The following is a 17,826-nucleotide window of genomic DNA, read 5'->3' as shown; positions in this document are numbered from 1 at the left end:
AGAGTGCAATGTCACTGTGTCCCTGGGATGTTAGCAGGGCTAATTGTTCATTAGTGTGTATGATTTCTCCAGGGAATAGGCCCTTTGAGTCACTGAGGGTGAGAGGGGCATCTTACAATGTATTTTCCTCTCATCAAGGCCCCTCTCCAATTTACTGCCCAACAAAGTAATCCTTGTCTCCTCTAGGTTATTACCTCTCCTCCTCTGGGGAGGCTGTGAGGCAAGGTTTCCATCTCAGAGGCCCACCATCTCCATCTAAGACATCGTAATGCATAGGTTGTAAGGCTTTTTTTTTGGCTGGTGTTCCCAGCCCTTTAACTTACAGGTCAGGTGGGCACTGGTGGCCCACATGTGTAATCCAAGTTACCCAAAAGGTTGAGATGGAGGATGGAGGCTCAGACCCAGCCTGGACAGAAAAATACACTACTATTTCCAGTTAAACAATAAAAAGCTGGAAATGGAGCTGTGGCTCAAGTGGTAGAGCCCCAGCCTTGAGAAAGCCCAAGAACAGTGCTCAGGCCCTGAGTTCAAGCCCCAGGAGGGGCAAAAAAAAAAAAGTAAGATCAGGAGGGAGGACTTGAGCTCAAGCGCCAGTGCCGGCACAAGGTAAAATAAAAATAAAAAGGGCTTCAGGGCTGTGCCTCTGCTCCACCGCTCCCCCAACTTCAAGGCGAAGGCGTGGGAAAACCCACTGCGCAGGTCCCGGAGCAGGTGAGGCCGAGGAGTCCCAGCGGGAGGGGAGGGGACGGAGGGCAGGACGGAGGGACAGAAGGCAGGACGGAGGGCAGGACGGAGGGCAGGACGGAGGGACAGAGGGCAGGACGGAGGGACAGAAGGCAGGACGGAGGGCAGGATCGGGGTCTGGAAGGAAGGAAGCGTCCTTAGGACTGGGGCCCCGGGGGCGGGGGCGGGGGGAAAGTGGGGGAAACCCGGGCAGGGGCGACGGTGCTCGGGAAGCCATGAGCTCGCCCCTTACGGGTGTCACTGGAACCCCTCTACCCGTCGCTGCTAATACTTCATAAAACATGGCGGCGGACGGGCTCCGGAGGGCGAACGAACCCTGGAGGTGGCGGTGGCGGTGGGCGTCGGGCGGGGCCGGGCGGGGGGCCGGGCGGGGCCGGGCGGGGGACGAGCGGGGGGAACCACCCAGGGCCACGTGCGCCACGGCGGGGCCCAGCCTCGGAAAGGACACCAGCGCGCCACCCCGGAGAGGGGGCTGGGGAGGGGCGGGCCCGAGCTGCCGGGTCCGGGGGCGTCGGGGGCGGGGCCTGCGGGGGCGGGGCCTGCGGGGAGAGGGGGAAGAGGGATGGGCCCGGAGGGGCGGGGCCGGCGAGGGGCGGGGCCTGATGGGCGGGGCCTGTGGGGCGGGAGCTGCGGGGAGAGGAGCGGGCCGAGCAGCCGAGTCCGGGATGGGCCCGGCGGGGCGGGGCCGGCGTGGGGGAGGCGGAGCCTGAGGGGCGGGGCCTGCGAGGGGCGGGGCCTGTGGGGCGGGAGCTGCGGGGAGAGGAGCGGGCCGAGCAGCCGGGTCCGGGATGGGCCCGGGGGGGGGGGGGGGGGGCGGGGCCGGCGGGGGCGGGGGGGCCAAAGCCGAGGTTGACGAGCTAAGATTCGTGGGGCGTGGCTGGTCGTGGGGGCGGGGTCAGGGGAGAGGTGGCCCGGCTCGGGGTCGTGGGCGGGGCTGGCCGCGTGGGCGGGGCCGCGGGCGGGGCGGGGCCAGGGGAGGGCCAGGTGGAGGGCGGGTTTGAATAGCCCGGGGCGGGTGCGGGACGCTGGGGAAGAGCCAGTGGATCTCCGCGCGGGAGCCGACCTCCTCCAGCAGGTGCTCCGGGGCCGGGCTGAGGCCGGGAGAGGGCGGACAGCCGGGTGGACCGGCGGTGGCTGTTGGTCTTTGCCTGCCACGCCGGCTGGGAGGCCCGGCCCTGGACGCCGTGGAACCCCCGCGCGGCTCGTGCGGGGCGGAGTGCCGCGGGACGTGGCGCACTCGGGGCAGAGGCGGGCCGAGCCCGTGTCGGGCGGCCTGGTAGCTCCTGGGCCCGAAAACGGTCGTGGCCACGCTGCCCTCTGCAAGGGCCCGGCGCGTGGACGGTTAATCCCGCTCGGCCGGGTCCCCAGTCCGTGCAGGGCTGGGCGGCGCCGGCGCGGGCGGGGTCTGGGGACCAGGGGTCGGGGGGCGCCCGGCCCTCCACCTCCCTTCCCAGCCTGCCTCGCCGGCGCGTCCCGGTGTCCTCCCCGGGCAACACATAAACGGGTGTCAGGGCGCGAACGCACGCTCCAGCCTGGCAGAGGCGCCGAGGCCGGTTCCCCCCCCCCCCGGCCTCTTCCCAGCAGTCCGCCCACTCTTGACTCCCCCAGACCCTCTGTCCTGTCCTGAATGGGGTGGGAGGTCCTCGTGCCAGGCCGCGTGTGGGGGGGGATGTGGTGGGGCCCCCAACCTCTGCTCTAGTTCTCCCTTCACTGGGAGCCGCGGGTCTCCCAGGCTCCCCCCACTGCCACTCCACACAGAACCTGGAACAGGCTGCGTCTTGAGTTTGAATCCAGAATATCTCTGTGACACTCAGCAAGTGACTCAACCTCTCTGAGCGTGCTGCGAGGCTGGGGGATTCTGGGGGGTGGAGATGGGTATTGCACCAGGGTGCGTGTAGAAGTTGGGGTGCTTGGGAAGTGTTGGGAGCCCGAGTGCAGGGAGGGGCTGCGTGCAGTGGCGGCTCCATCTCTGTGCCTGAAGGGTTGGTCACCAGATGCTTTGAGCTGATACGTGCTGGTTTGCGGTTGGTCAGAGACAGACAAGAAAAATGGGCAACCCGTGGCTCATACCTGCTATCTTAGTTACTCAGGAGCCCGAGATCTGAGAATCTTGGGCAAGAAAGTCTAGATGACTGATCTCCAGTTAACCACAAAAAGCTGGAAGTGTAGCTATGGCTCAAGTGGTAGCACTAGCCAAAAGGCTCAGGGACAGCGCCCAGGCCCAACACAGGCCAGGTGGCCCACCGCTGAGATCAGGGGTAGACAGAGGGCTGAGGTAAACCTTGCCCTCTGTGCTAGTCTTGGGAAAGGGAGCTCTTCTCTCCACCCCAGTCTCACCTTTAGTGTAACTTTGCCCTGTGGAGAGGGACTGGAACATGGGCTGTGTGGAGGCGGGTGGGTGTGTGGTTGGGGGAAGTCCCCTTTGTACTATCTAGTAGAAAACTCCGTTCTGGGTGTCTCTTCTACTCCCCAGGAAGCTCCTCAGGTCCTCTAGGAAATATCAATAGCTATTGTTCAACCACTCTGTCTCCTAGAGCCTAGAGCAGAAGCTGGCTGGCCTGCAGAAGCGTTCACTTAGCGAGGACCTGTTGATTGGAAGGGGTGCTCCATCCAGAGGTGTGTGGTTAGCCTTCCGTCTGCAGCCCTGGTGTGTGCTGGGCGAGGAAGACCATCTGCGTGGGTTTACCGAGGGAGGGCTATGGGACGGGATGGAGAAGCCCACAGAAGGCCACCGCAGCAGTGGTTTCACGAGGAAGACCATCTGCGTGGGTTTACCGGGGGAGGGCTATGGGACGGGATGGAGAAGCCCACAGAAGGCCACCGCAGCGGTGGTTTCACTGGAGGTTTCACTAGGCTGCACCTTGCAGCCCGCATGCTCCGCCCCTTGCCCTCCTGCTGAGACAGCTGGCTGTCTTATCTCTAGCTACCAAGCGGCTTTATCTCCCTCTGCTTCTCAGTGCTTACCTTGTGAGTCTTCTCTTCTGATGTGCCCTGTGCTACCTTTCTCCACTCTGGACCCCCACGTAGGACCCCGTGGACCAGGCCTCCTGCCTGCGCCTGAGCTAGGCCCCCTTCCTAGGGACCAACCAGGCTCTCTTGACTCCCCTCCTTCGGTTGAGTCTGTACATCCGGTGAGTTCAGGGAGAGTGTACTGGGGAAGCCTGGCCTCTTTGGACAGGGGCCCTGGCCCAGAGCCGGGGCAGCATGGGGATGGATGGGTGAATGCTGGCCTGGCCTTCCTGTTTTCCAGTGAGAAAGCTCACAGTCCTTAGATCTGTTGGAGCTGGGAGTGCTCCCCCATGCTGTATGAGAGGGGTGCAGAGAGGAACCTGGATGGGGTCTCTGGAGCTTTACAACCTCCAGTTTGGGCCTGAGCCCCCACCCCTTCCAACATTCCCTTGGAGGCCACTCTACAAAAGGGAAGATGGGGGCTGGGAGTTTGGCCTAGTGGTAGAGTGCTTGCCTAGCATGCATGAAGACCTGGGTTCGATTCCTAGTACCACATACATGGGGGGGGGGAGCCTGAAGTGGTGCTGAAACTCAAGTAGAGCTCTAGCCTTGAGAAAGTCCAAGGTCAGTGCGCTCAGGCCCTTAGCTCAAGCCCAGAACTGGCAAAACAAAATAAAACAAAAGAAAAAAGAAAGGGAAGAGGACAGTGGGTCAGAGAGGAACTGAGGGGGGATGGGAGGACTTTGAGGTCAGGACAGTGGGTCTGAGGCAGGACTGGGCTGGGCTACAGAAAGGACTGTGTCTTCGTACCCATTATGAATACATTCCTGGGAAACTGGTTAGGAACTAGAATGCCCCTAGGCAGTGGTTGGAAAGCAATACATAGGTAAGGCTGGTGCCCAGGTCTCCTTAAGAAGGGACTGGCACTCCTACCCTGCCTGGCCTTGAATCTGGGAGCTCGAGGAAAGGCTGAACAGTCTAGCTAGAGAGGATCCTGGGAGGCCTCTGTCGGCAGATCTGATTGCTTTCTGTCTTGCGCCACCCCCCACCCCGCGGTAGGAACCCCCATCCCCAGTTTCTACCCTTTGTCTTCCAATCTGTCCTTGCTTGGTCTCACTGTCTCTGATCCATCTCCTCCCTGGCTTCTTGGCTGTCTCTTCCTGCCTCTCAGTCCTGTTTCCTCCTCCTTGCTCTGCTCTCCACCCTCCTGTTTCTCAGCTTATAAACTGCCTTGGCTTCTGGATAAAAATAGCGGTGGCAGCAGCGGTCAGGCTGGGAGCCAGGTGGAGCCTGCGCAGGCAAAGGGGGTGGGGGTCAGGACAGGCCTGCGGGGCTCCCTGGTGGGTGGGACCCAGTTGAGTGGTCCTAAAAGGTGGGACTCGTGGCTGTTGTGTGCTGTCTGAAGCAGAGCCAAGTCCTGGCCTCACATTGCCTCTGACCCCCAGCAAGCGCCAGAGGGAGAGAGACGCCAGCCAGGCACAGCCGCGCACCCCGGCAGCATGACGACCAGTCAGCAGCCTCAGGACAGGTACTAGGGGTGGGGTGAGGGGCGGGTGGCAGAGCTGGGCTGAGAATCAAGAGAATGAATGGTGGGGCTCCATGGGGTCCATTTTATTGGTCTTTGGAATTTAGGTTGCTTCCTTAACTGGCTTCCACCCAGGTAACTCTGAGTCAGGTCTGCACCGGGCACAGACCGTGCGTGCTTGGCTGCAGGGAGGGTAGGCTGAGTGGGCGATCGGGCTGCAGTCCCTGTCCAGCCCATCAGTGTTTCCGCTGTTGCTCCTCAGTCAGTGACTCCTAGCTGTGAGAGATGCTTGGCCAAGTCCCTCATTCCAGAGCACATCTGGCAAAACTGCCCTGTCCCTGGGGGCTGCCCTGGGACCTTTGCCTCAGATGACCTCAGTCCACCCTGCTTTGTGATCTGCCCTTTCTCTGCCCTCCTGCCTCTGGAGCCCATTTGAACCCCCTCCTATTAGACCTGCAGCGTCAGGAACAAGAATTACTAGAAGAAGAAGCTCCAGTGATTCCAGTTTCTCCGATGGATCTAGGGTTCAGAAAGTGGCTAGTGGCTCTCACCTGTAATGCTAACTAGTCAAGAGGCTGAAAGTTGAGGATCACAGTTTGAAGCCAGCACGAGCAAGAAAGTCTGTGACATGTAGCTCCAAGTAGTAGAGTACCAGCTCTGGGTGAAAAAGCCAGGAGACAGCGCCCAGGCCCTGAGTTCAAGCCACCGTACTGGCTCTTCACCTCTCCTTGTCCAGCCAGCAGCTATGGACAGGCACTTCTGGGTTTTGAACACTTAGCCCCCTCTCTTTGGGACCATCTCCCCACTTATAAAGTAGAGGCGAGGCTCATTATTCACTTCCTAGGGGAGGGGAATTCATGTACAGCCAGACCTGAGCCTTTCTCTGGCTCCAGCCCCTTCTCCTTGGCCTTCCCCAAAGCCTTCTTCCCACTCCACCCACCGTGCTGTACTGACTCCTCTTGTGTCCCGCTGTCCTGTGTGGCTTTGCCTTGGAGTTTTGCCCTTCATCAGGGCCTCTGAACCAGGCCTAGTGTGTGGCAGAGGAGGAGACCTGAGGATCATGTCATGGTTCAAAGCCAGCTAGGGCAGGAAAATTCAGGAGACTCTTATCTCCAGTTAACTATCAAAAGAAGTGAGGGTGTGGCTCAAGTGCTAGAGCCCTGGCCTTCAGTGTGAAGCTCCAAGGACAGAAGCCAGCTATGGCAGCCAGCCCTAGAACTAGTACTACTCTTCCCTTCCCCCACAAAAAGCTAGCCTGGAGAACACTGAGGACTGACTGGAATAGCTTAGACTAGTGGCTTGGGTTATTTACCCAAGGCCTCCTTGTGTGAGGCCTATGGTAGTCCAGGTTCCCAAGGCCTGGCCAGGCCTATGTGCTCACAGCACGTGGGTGCTGCCTGTGGGAGGCTGTGGTCCACATCCGCTGACCACGGAGGGTTGCTAAGGTTGCATGCAAGGCCTCCTTAGAGGATGATGGCCCTTATTTACACTCAGGCCCAGAGGACTTCCGGTGGCTCAGACCCCCTGGTGATGTGACCTACAAAGCCAGTTCTGTCTGGAGCTCCCTCCCCTCCCAGGCACTCCCTCCACCCCTCTAGGTCTAGAATGGTCTGGGAGTTCCCCTTCAGGGAACCACACAGCTCCTGCTCAGACAGCCTGGTCATAGCCTGCCGGGTGGGGTGGATGATGCTTGCTTGCTCTCCCAGACCCTCTCAGAACTTCCACAGCTGTCTCTGCTGTGCGGCTCACACACCTACGGGCGGGGTTCTTGAGTGTTCCAGGACTGGCAACAGTGGTGCGACCAGCCATGCCACCCAGTCGTGTTGGACCCCGTTCCCAGACCTAGGACACACACACACACTGGCGCACACGTGTGCGTTGGCCCTGGGACAGCAGGGAGATGGGGTTGAGGCGCACAGGCCGTTGTGTCACGTGGTCACGTGGTCCCTGTTTCCACTTCTCCCAGATACAAAGCTGTGTGGCTCATCTTCTTCGTGCTGGGCCTGGGGACGCTGCTCCCCTGGAATTTTTTCATGACAGCCACTGAGGTGAGTCTGGGGAGGAACTGAGCCTGGGTGGGGGTGGGTCCCTGGACCTGCAGGGCCCGGAGCTCTGGGCCCCCGAAAAGGCCGAAGACCCAGCCCTCCCTCCCCCTTTCCCCACAGTACTTCACAGCCCGCCTGGATGTGCCCAACAACGTGTCCTCGGTCACTGCTCCACCCAGCAAGGACGCCCAGGCTTCGTCAAAGAGTTTTCTCAGTGCCATCTTCAACAATGTCATGACCTTGTGCGCCATGCTGCCACTGCTGGTGTTTGCCTGCCTCAACTCCTTCCTGCACCAGAGGTGAGGACCGCGGGCCCTCTGCCAGCCTGGCCCTGCTGCTTCCCGCCCTCTGCTTTCCCCGGCCTGGCTTGCGCCCCAGTCCTCCCCCTCAGCCTCCCCCCGCCCTCTCCCACAGGATCTCCCAGTCTGCGCGGATCCTGGGCAGCCTGGTGGCCATCCTGCTGGTGTTCTTGGTCACTGCCGTCCTCGTCAAGGTGCAGATGGACCCTCTCCCCTTCTTCGTCGTCACCATGGTCAAGATAGTGCTCATTAATTGTACGTGGGGCGGGGAGGGCACCTGGACCTCAAGCCTGAGCGGCTTGGCCTTTGGTCTGGAGTGGAGTGCAGAGAAGGGCAGCTGCTTGCCTGTGGCCCCTGCTCCCCCTTGATGCCCGCTCTGCTCCCCAGCATTCGGCGCCATCCTTCAGGGCAGCCTGTTTGGTCTGGCTGGTCTCCTACCCACCAGCTACACGACTCCCATCATGAGCGGCCAGGGCCTAGCTGGCTTCTTCGCCTCGGTGGCCATGATCTGTGCCATTACCAGTGAGTCCCACGGCACTGGTCCCTGCTGCGGGGCAGGATGGGGAGGGAGGGGCCCCCTCTCATCACAGCTCCGCCCTCCCAGGCAAATCGGAGGGGTCAGACAGTGCCTTTGGGTACTTCATCACAGCCTGTGTGGTTGTCATTTTGGCCATCATCTGTTACCTGGGCCTGCCTCAGCTGGTGAGACGTGGGGAAAGCGTGGGGGGTGGTGCGGCCCGAACCCGGGGCTGGGGGAGGGGGGACAGGCTTCTCACCACCCTGTTTCCCTGCTTGACAGGAGTTCTACCGCTACTACCAGCAGCTCAAGCTGGAGGGGCCCGGGGAGCAGGAGACAAAGTTGGACCTCATCAGTAAAGGTCTCAGTAGCCTGAGGAAGCTGGGGAGGCTGGGGGCGGCAGGAATGGTGGAGGGCAGGGGTGGGGACAGCAGGACTCACGGTTGGGCGCTCATGGCTGTCCTGAATGTCCCAGGCATGTAGACTTAAGGCCCTGAGGGAGATTTGGGGCCCATATGATCAGAGGCTCAGGCGATTTGGGGGAGAGACTGCGCAAAGTTAAGGGTGCCCACCTCCAGTTAAGCCCATCTATCGCTCCGTCCTCTCTGTGCCCTGAAGATCCTTCCACAGCCTGTCAGCCCTCGGGAGAGGAGCCAAGAGCAATTAAAGAGGAATCTAGGGTGCCGGTCCCCACCTCCCAATCCACCAGCCACTCTGTCAAAGCCATCCTCAAGAACGTGAGATGGGGTCTACCCTCCCCATTTTCCTTTCTGACCTAAAACTGGTCCCTTCAGGGTGGGGTGTGTGTGTGTATGTGCGTGATCTATCGTTCCCAGCCACCATGAACACACAGGGAGCTGGGTGAATCCCTTCCCCTCTCTCCAGATCTCAGTCCTGGCTTTTTCCGTCTGCTTCATCTTCACCATCACCATTGGCCTGTTCCCAGCTGTGACCTCTGAGGTCAAATCCAGCATTGCAGGCAGCAGTGACTGGGGTGAGGATGCCTTGCTTTCCAGGATGGGGGCAGAGGGTCTTGGGCAGCTCGCAGACCTGTACATACTCATTTCAAGGAGGAAAACTTCCAAACCACCTTGTAAATTTAAAAACATCTTATACTCAAGAACATTCAGTAATTTTTCTACGTTCAGCGCCTGGAGCGGGGACTTCTGCCCAGCTCCTCCCCCACCTGCTCACCTTTCCCTGCACTGAAATGTCTTTTCCATTGTTGGAGAGGACCAGTGGGTTGGGGTGTAATGTCTCCATCTTTCCCCTCACCTTTTCCAGGAAAGTACTTCATTCCTGTGTCCTGTTTCTTGACTTTCAATATTTTTGACTGGCTGGGCCGGAGTCTCACAGCTGTTTTCATGTGGGTATGTGCAGGAAGGGCCACAGGCCCAGGTGGGACGGGAGGAAGAATAAGACAAGATCCAGAAAGGAAACCCCAACAGCACCGTGTAAAGGGGGCCATGTTTGTTTTATTTTTATTTTTGGTTTGGTTTAGTTTTTGTGCTGGTACTGGGACTTGAACTCAGGGCCTTGAGCTCTTCCTGCTTAGGTTTTTCTACTCAAGGATAACACTACCACTTGAGCCACACATTTAGTCACACATGCAGCTTTTTTTGCTGGTTAATCTGAGATAAGAATCTCAGGCTTTGTCTCTTTCCTTCCTTCCTTCCTTCCTTCCTTCCTTCCTTCCTTCCTTCCTTCCTTCCTTCTTTCTTCCTTTCTTTCTTTTTCCTGCCTGGGCTGCCTTCAAACCACTATCCTCAGGCTGGGAATGTGGTTTAGTGGTAGAGTGCTTGCCTAACATGCATGAAGCCCTGGGTTCCATTCCTCAGTACCACGTAAACAGAAAAAGTTGGAAGTAGTACTGTGGCTCAAGTGGTAGAGTTCTAGCTCTTGAGCATAGAGAGGTCAGGACAGAGTCCAGGCCCTGAGTTCAAGACCCAGGACTGGCCAAAAAAAAAAAAAAAAAATCCCACCATCCTCAGGTCTTAGCCTCCTGCATAGCTGGGATTGCAGACCTGAGTCACTAGCACCCAGTTTAGATACTTTCTTTAAAGTCCAGGTATAATTGACATAGAACCAGGCATGCAAACCTTCAACCCACAAATGAAGATACAGGATACCTACCCAGGATGAGATATAGAACATTCCAGCACTCCAGAAGGCTCTACTGGGTTCCTCCTGGCTGGTGTCCCTGCTCTCGAGCCCCCATAGCCCTCAGGGGTCCTAAGTGGAGCTGTGGGGCCAGGAGGACTGAGTGGTGGCTGGGTCCCCACAGCCTGGAAAGGACAGCTGCTGGCTGCCAAGCCTCGTGGTGGCCCGTCTGGTGTTCCTGCCCCTGCTGCTGCTGTGCAACGTGCAACCCCGACGCTACCTCCCCGTGGTCTTTCAGCACGACGCCTGGTTCATCTTCTTCATGGCCGCCTTCGCCTTCTCCAACGGCTACCTGGCCAGCCTCTGCATGTGCTTTGGGCCCAAGTGAGTGGGGCCTGGAGGGAACCTGGTGACATCCGCAGAGTTGGTAACTAGTGCGGGGCCATTCGGTGGAGGGAGCCTAGCCCCGGGGCTGAGGGAGACCTGGCTGGAGGAACCCATCATCTGAGCTAACGTAGCATGGGCAGGAGAGGGGGGTCCCCAAGCTCGTGTGGGCAGAGCAGTAGGAGGTGGCCAGGCAGGATTGAGGCCACTCCAGGACAGATTCCAGATTCTAGCAAGGACAGCGATTTAGGGCTGGGGACAGAGGTGGGTTGCTTACCCCGGAGGCCAGGCCACCCCACCCCACCCCTACCCTCCCTCCCTTAGGAAAGTAAAGCCGTCGGAGGCAGGGACAGCAGGAACCATCATGTCCTTCTTTCTCTGTCTGGGCCTGGCCCTGGGGGCTATCGTCTCCTTCCTGTTTCGGGCAATTGTGTGACCGTGGGGCACAGAAGGACTGCACTGCCCACCGGCGTGCCCACTTCCTTCTCCTGCCAGAGATGAGCGGGGCTGTTCTGGAGGTGTGCTCTTCTAGCTGACTTCTGCTTTCTGAAGGCCAGGCCTGAGCTGGCCGGATGTCCAGGCCCTGGGGAGGGAGCACATTGGTGGCCTGAGGGGCAGCGCTGGGAGGGGACACGCACAGTCTCTGCCTAATGGCAAGAGAGAGAGAGAGAGAGAGAGAGAGAGAGAGAGAGAGAGAGAGAGAGAGAGAGATTGAGAAGGAGATTGAGAGAGGTGTGCTCAGTTAGCTCTGCCTGTTTCTGCCCATATCAAGGGAGCAGGCTGGCTAGTGTACCATCTGTGCTTCCTCCCCGTCCCCTCCCCTGCTTCCGGTGCCTTCTCCCCACTGGCATGCGCCTTGTACACTTGCCATTTTACTGCCTTTTTTATATTCAACATAAACCAGGTGCCTTCTAAGGCTGAGTAAATAAAACTACTTATTTTTTTTTCTCCATGGCTCCCTGTGTTCTCTTGCCATAGCTTATGCCTTGGAAGGGATGGGAGGAGGTTAGCGATTCTGGGTAGTGGGCGGGCAGGGAGCGCACCCCAGCTAGGCCTCCCCCAGGGCTGAGGGGAGGGCACAGGCCCTTGGCTTCAGAGGGCTCCAGCGCCCTCTGCTGGAGCTGGCGGGATGGACAGGCCTGGAGCCAGGACTCCTGGATTGTGGATCAGACCAAGAAAGGCCAAGTTTTTCTTTGCTGCCCATTCCTTTGTGCAGAGGACCCGGGATGGGGATGATCCTGTCCTGTCTGCATTGGCACCCGCCCTGCCTCCACTCTGTCCTCAGTCTCTGGAATGACCCCAGAACTGGCCAGCTCCTCCTCCTCCGGCTGCTGGCTGGACTCCCAGGCCCCTGGGCAGGAGAAGGCGAAGGCCTGAGGGGTTCTCCCTTACCTGGCACCCATCCCTGACACAAAGCCCAGCCTGCCAGGCTTCCTGAACTAGTGGCCTGTGTGTTCTCCTTGAACCTGGACCTCCCTTTTCTCTGCCCATACTCTGGCCTGGGAAGGGGTGGTTTGGTATGGAACTAAGGGGATCTCTTCAATTTGCCCTTTGTCTGCCCTCTCCTCTCCCCATCCCCCCCCCGGCATACGGGTACTACTTGACTGGAGGTGGTGCCAGGGCTCTGGCACAGTGCTTCCCCAGAAACAGTCTCTGGGTGCAGATCTCAGGTTCTTCCCAGAAGGACAGGTAGTACTGTCCTGACCAGCTGCCTGCGGCCGCCTTGCTCTATGGAGATTTCTACGCTCACAGGAAACTCTTGTGTTGGAGGTGTTAGATCTCAGTAAGTCCAGTTGGCAGATTTTTTTGTTGTTTTGTTTTGTGGGTCATGGGGCTTGAACTTGGCCTGGGCGCTGTCCCTGTGCTCTTCAGCTCATGGCTACCACCCTACCCTTGAGCCAAGCCCCACTTCCCATTTTCTAGAGGTTAATTGGAGATAAGAGTCTCAGGTCCTTTTGTGCTCAGCCTGTTTTTGAACCTTGATCCTCAGATCTCAGCCTCTTGAGTAGCTAGGATTACAGGCGTGAGCCACCGTGCCTGATATTTTTTTTTACTTTTTTAAAAAGAATTTATTAACATTGATTTTTACATCATATTTCTAATGACATGTTTAATAAACAAGTATTCAAGCAGGGAATCTCTATATACAACCACTGGCACTTAGATTTTAGAACATAATTAAAATTAGGCTGAGGGTTTGTATGTCATAGATGCATATTAATCTATGTAATAAAACATTATGTCTATAGAGTCATAAATTTTTATGTCTATGTAGTTGTGTTTATATTTCCAATACCATGTCCATAGCATTGGGTATGTAAATATTGAGTCATCACTCTTGTACTGTTTGGATCTAATAGCCACATACTAGGATACCATGTGCCTTTTGTTCCTTAGGTCTTGACTTGTCTCACTCAACATGATTCCCTCTAGATTCATCCACTTCCCTGCAAATGCCATTATTTTATCTTGTCTGTTGGCTATATGGAATTCCATTGTACATATATACCACATTTTCTGTATCCATTCATCTGTGGAAGAGCATCTGGGTTGTTTCCATCGCCTGGCTATTGTGAATAGTGCAGAGATGAACACAGCTGAGCAGGTGTCCTTATCATATCCTGGGTTATGATATTCAAGATAGATGTCCAGGAGTGGTATGGCGGGATCGTAGGGAAGGTCAATTTTCACTCCTTTTTTTTTTTTTTTGCCAGTCCTGGGCTTGAACTCAGGGCCTGAGCACTGTCCTTGGACTTTCTCAAGGCTACAGCTATACCACTTGAGCCTTAGCACCACTTCCGGCTCTTTGCTACGTATGTGGGGTACCGAGGAATTGAACCTGGGTCTTCGTGCGTGCTAGGCAAGCATTCTACCACTAGGACAAACTCCTGGCCCCCAATTTTCACTTCTTTAAGAAACCTCCACACTGCTTTCCAGGGTGGCTGAACTAGTTTACAATCCCATCAGCAGTGTACGTGTCTGGGATATAGTCTCACTGTAGCTCAGGTTAGTCTCGAATGATAATCGTGTCTCATGCTCCTTTGTACCAGATTATAGGTATGAGCCACATGTCTGTCAGTTCACTTTTTAAGTTTCTTCTTTAATTTTTTTTTTTTTGCCAGTCCTGGGCTTGAGCTCAGGGTCTGAGCACTGTCGTTGGACTTTCTCAAGGCTAGAGCTCTACCACTCGAGCCTCAGCACCACTTCCAGCTTTTTTCTATGTGTGTCGTACCGAGGAATCGAACCCGGGTCTTCGTGCATGCCAGGCAAGCACTTTAACCACTAGGCCAAACTCCCAGCCCTCTTCTTTAAATTTTGAAGTCAAGTTTTTAGGATATTTAAGTCTGTTGTTGTGCTGGGCACTGAACCCATGCTAGTTCATCAAGCTAGAACATACATCCAAGATGGTGGGAAATAGGCTTCCTATCAGCTTCAAAAGTTGTGTGTTGCTAGGTTCCGCAGGCTCATGTCTGTAATTGTGACCACTGAAGACGCAGATCTGTAGGATCATGGTTCAAAGCTAGCTGGGTAGAAAAGTCCACAAGACTCCATTTCCAAAATAACCAGTGACAAGTCAGGCTAGAGGTAACGCTCAAGAAGTAGAATTCCAGGTTAGCAGGCTAGCTGAGTTCAAAGCCTGGTCCTAGCAAAACAAAATCACTGTGGGTCCCTGCGTGCTCTTATACTTCTCTGTGGCCTCGTGCGATGAGCACAAATGGGTTCTTTCTTCTCTTTCTGCCTTCCCCTTCCCTGACGCCCCATTAGACATAAACACACATCTGGGCACCAGCAGCAGTTCTCCCCAAGGCCCTGTCACTACTTCCTGCTTTGGCCTTGGGGACTGATTTCCGGGTCTCCTCTAGTCTTTCCACACATGGAAATGAATCTGAGACATGTCAGTCCACCTTCCTAGAACACGTTTCTGTCACTTCCTCCTCTGCGCAGAACTTTTGAAATGTTACTTACCTTCTCCCAGCCTCTTTATCTTTGCCAAGCTATGGGAGGCGGCTAGGATCTACATTTTACTCAAGCTTTGTCATTTTGAGCTTGAAGTGCTGCATCTAAGTCCCAGGAACCCACAGAAAATGAGTGCCACCTCACGTTCCTTCTTTCTTTCCTTCTTTCTTTGTGCCAGTTCTAGGACTTGAGCTTAGGACCGACCTGAACATTGATTGTCCTTGGGCCTTCTCAAGGAGCTTTATCAGCCACGGCACCACTTCTGGCTTTTTCTGCATATGTGGTACCAAGGAATTAAACCCAGGTCTTTGTGCATGCTAGGCAAGCACTCCTACCACTAGGCCAAACTCCTGGCTCCTCAACTTTCTTTTCTGTACTGAAGTCAATGTTGAAGAAAATCACTCAAATACATTTTTCCAGTCCAAAGCAGATGCCCCCAACTGGCCATCTGCCTAACTGCAGTGATTGCGCCTGACCACAAGTGGGCACTGTTCAGGCAACCCAATTGACTGGAGAGTGAGGGCAGAGTCCTGGTTAAGACAATCTGCCAAACCAGGTACTGGTAGCTCACATCTGTAATCCTAGCTACTCAGAGAGCTGAGATCTGAGGATCATGGTTCAAAGCCCAGGCAGGAAAATCTGAAAGTTCACGAGACTCTCTCCAGTTAACAAGTGGTAGAGTGCTAACTTTGAGTGAAAGAGCTCAGGGACAGTGCCCAGGCCTGAGTGTAAGCCCCACAACCAATGACCACAAAAACATAATCTACCAGGTGCCCCCAGGGAGCCCCTGACCTCTCTGCTCAAAACAGCCTGTTCACTGCTGTCCTCGGTGTGGCTGCCACTGTCATGGAAATGTCCCTCTTTTTAGTCCTAAGAGGAAATGAGCTCTTAAGCTCTCAGAAAGCTGAGAGCCCCTCCTCCTCTGGGAGAATCAGCTTTCCTTGCACATAGAGATAAAACCTCAGTGTGAATTGATAGGTTGGAGTGTATCTGTTGATTATTTGGAGAGAATGTGGGAAGAATGTGCTGGCAGGTGTAAGTGTAGGGTGACAAAGGGCCCCAGTTCTTAGAAAAACAAAGCCTGAACGTTTCTCAGGATTAAACCCACAGTGTCGGGAGCAAGAGTGAATCAAACTGTACTTTGATTTGCATCAGATAATTGCTTGATTGTCTTATTGTTTTTTTGGCCTTCTCCTGTTCAATTGATCTGAGATTTACCATATGAATGTAACCCCCAACAGTTCCCTGATTAACCATCTGGATGTAACACCTGGCAGTGCCCTGGTCTCAAGGAGGGATAAAAACTTTGAGTTGAGAATAAACGGGCGCTGCAGTTTTTGCCTGGGCTGCAGACCTCCCGGACCCGATGTGTTTTTCTCTCTTCTAATTTTTCCAGTCCCTGTCCCCTATTTCAGGAACCCCAATTTGCTGCCGGTAGGCCCCGGCACCACAGCAATTCAAAATGGATGTGAGCAGGGAAACGCAGAGTCACCTTAAAGAGAGAGTAGTGCCTTTGGCCGGCCAGCCCTGGCTGAAACCTGAGTCCACACACCGGAAAGACTGCCTGTGGGCGGGAGGCCAGTTTGGCAGTGGCCATGTAGGTCCTTCAAGGCCCATGTCAATCCTGGACAAGTAGGCACTGTGGGGATGGCAGAGTTCCAGCCTGCGCTGCCCACTGGTGGTCCTGTGTCTAAGCCAGGCTCACAGGCTCCTCCAGCTTCCTCTGCAGCCTCGGGCTGGCTTGGTGCTCCCTGCAAACAAGGTAGCATTCTAGCTGTAGACTGCAGGGCAGTGCCCAGCATGGGCTAGCCACTGCCGAGGACAGTTCTCCCAGGGCTTTGCTGGGGAGAGCCTTTGATTCTTTCTAGGGCCTGGATGTGCCGGGAGCTCCTAAGTAAGCATGGCCTGGCGCCTTTAAGAGGGATGGCAAAGCAGGAGGTGGTAGGTAGCCCATATCTGTATTTCTACCTGCTCTGGAGGCAAAGACTGGGATGATCAGGGTTTGAGCCCAGCCCAGCCCTCCCTGCACCCCCCCCCCCAAAAGAAACAGGGAGATCCACTATCTCAGTAAGCCAGGCATAGTGGCATGCTGTCACCCAGCTATGACGGAGGTTTAACTAGGATTACATCTAGGCCAGCTGGACGAAAGCAAGACCCTGCTCAAAAGGGAAAGCACAGACAGGGTTGAGCACTTCCTCAAATGGTAGAGTACCTGTCTAGCCAACACAAGAACCCCTCAGTTCAAAGTCGGGGAACACCAAAGAGGAAAAAGGATGACACTAGGGGCATGGGCTGGTTCAGGGAACCTGGATGCAGGGTAGATAGGACCTGCAAGCCACTAGGACAAGCATGGCCACGCCTCATCTTCACAGGTCCTTCTCCAGCCTTCCAGCACGGCATGCTTCAGGAGCCCAGCCCAGCCATTTCTAGGGTGAGCCCACAGACCCCTGCTCTCCATAGCCAGGGAACCTAGATGTGGGGAGGGCGGCAGTGGAGCCTAGCTGGCAAGGACCTGGGGAGGGAGTTGGTGAAGTCTCCTAGCCCACACGTGCCAACCCCACCCCCAGGCATCCAAGCCCATCACCCACAGCCTGGGGCCCCTGCAATACTGAACCAGGCCCTTCCCTCAGAGCCACCGCGCAGAGCAGGGGCAGCAACCTCTGTGATTCCATTTGTGATGACGAGTCTCTCCTCAGCGCCTCTGTAGCGCCTAGCACACACACGCCTCACACTCAACCTGCAGTGCCGCCTGCCCACTTTCCTCCAGAAAACTCAGGTCCCTAGGCTACAGGATGGAGAACGATGACTGAACTCACCCAGTGTGTCACACTGCAGGCAGGGAGGAGACAGAAGGAGACAGAGCACCACCGCCACCAGCTTCAGCCCAACTCCAACGCAGGGAGGCCCAGGGATGCCAGTAAAAGTAGCAAAGTTCTTTATGTGCATGTGTGTGTGCTTGCATGTGCCAGGACTAGGACCTGAACTCGGGGCCTAGGGGCTGTCCCTTAGCTTTTTTTTTTTTCTCCAGGCTGGTGGTGCCCCTATCGCTGGAGCCACAGCTGTCCTTTCAGATTTTCCGACTTCCTTGCTAAGAGTGGCTTTAGCCTGCTGTCTTCAGACCTCCTGAGTAGCTGGGATTACAGGCAGGCGCCTTGGCAGCAAAGTTTACGGTGGCCGTGTTCCAACAGGCCAGCAACATTGTCACAGCCCTCACTGGCCCTTATCTGGGTAAAGGAGGGCCAGGCGCACACAGTGAATGGTTCAAGTCCAGGAGAGGAGTGGCTGCTGCCTGGCCAGGGACAGGGA

General features: G+C 56.2%; 1 protein-coding gene across 5 annotated transcripts; it reads left to right on the top strand.

Moving 5' to 3' along the window:
• Positions 1-1,753: 1,753 nt before the first annotated feature.
• On the top strand, positions 1,754-11,228 carry Slc29a1 (solute carrier family 29 member 1 (Augustine blood group)). Of its 5 annotated transcripts, XM_090355567.1 has the most exons (15): positions 1,754-1,819; positions 3,279-3,360; positions 3,772-3,875; positions 5,139-5,221; positions 7,185-7,266; positions 7,384-7,562; positions 7,678-7,817; positions 7,950-8,084; positions 8,167-8,264; positions 8,362-8,440; positions 8,698-8,816; positions 8,965-9,073; positions 9,364-9,449; positions 10,364-10,563; positions 10,888-11,228. In XM_090355567.1, exons 4-15 carry the CDS (start codon positions 5,193-5,195, stop codon positions 10,997-10,999), a joined length of 1,368 nt encoding a protein of 455 aa, XP_090211693.1. In that variant the 5' UTR covers positions 1,754-1,819; positions 3,279-3,360; positions 3,772-3,875; positions 5,139-5,192; the 3' UTR covers positions 11,000-11,228. The 5 variants fall into 5 exon arrangements, with proteins under 5 accessions (XP_090211693.1, XP_090211692.1, XP_090211690.1 ...); XM_090355563.1 differs by lacking the exon at positions 1,754-1,819 and having other exon boundaries at positions 3,338-3,360; positions 3,702-3,875; XM_090355566.1 differs by lacking the exons at positions 1,754-1,819; positions 3,772-3,875 and having other exon boundaries at positions 3,277-3,360; positions 10,478-10,563.
• The last annotated feature ends 6,598 nt before the right edge of the window (positions 11,229-17,826 follow it).

Source organism: Megascapheus bottae, chromosome 22 (assembly GCF_031878675.1).
Source record: "Megascapheus bottae isolate mThoBot1 chromosome 22, mThoBot2.hap1, whole genome shotgun sequence".
Classification (NCBI taxonomy): domain Eukaryota; kingdom Metazoa; phylum Chordata; class Mammalia; order Rodentia; family Geomyidae; genus Megascapheus; species Megascapheus bottae.
Note: the sequence above shows the minus strand (reverse complement) of the source record. Positions and strands in the feature narration are given on the sequence as shown.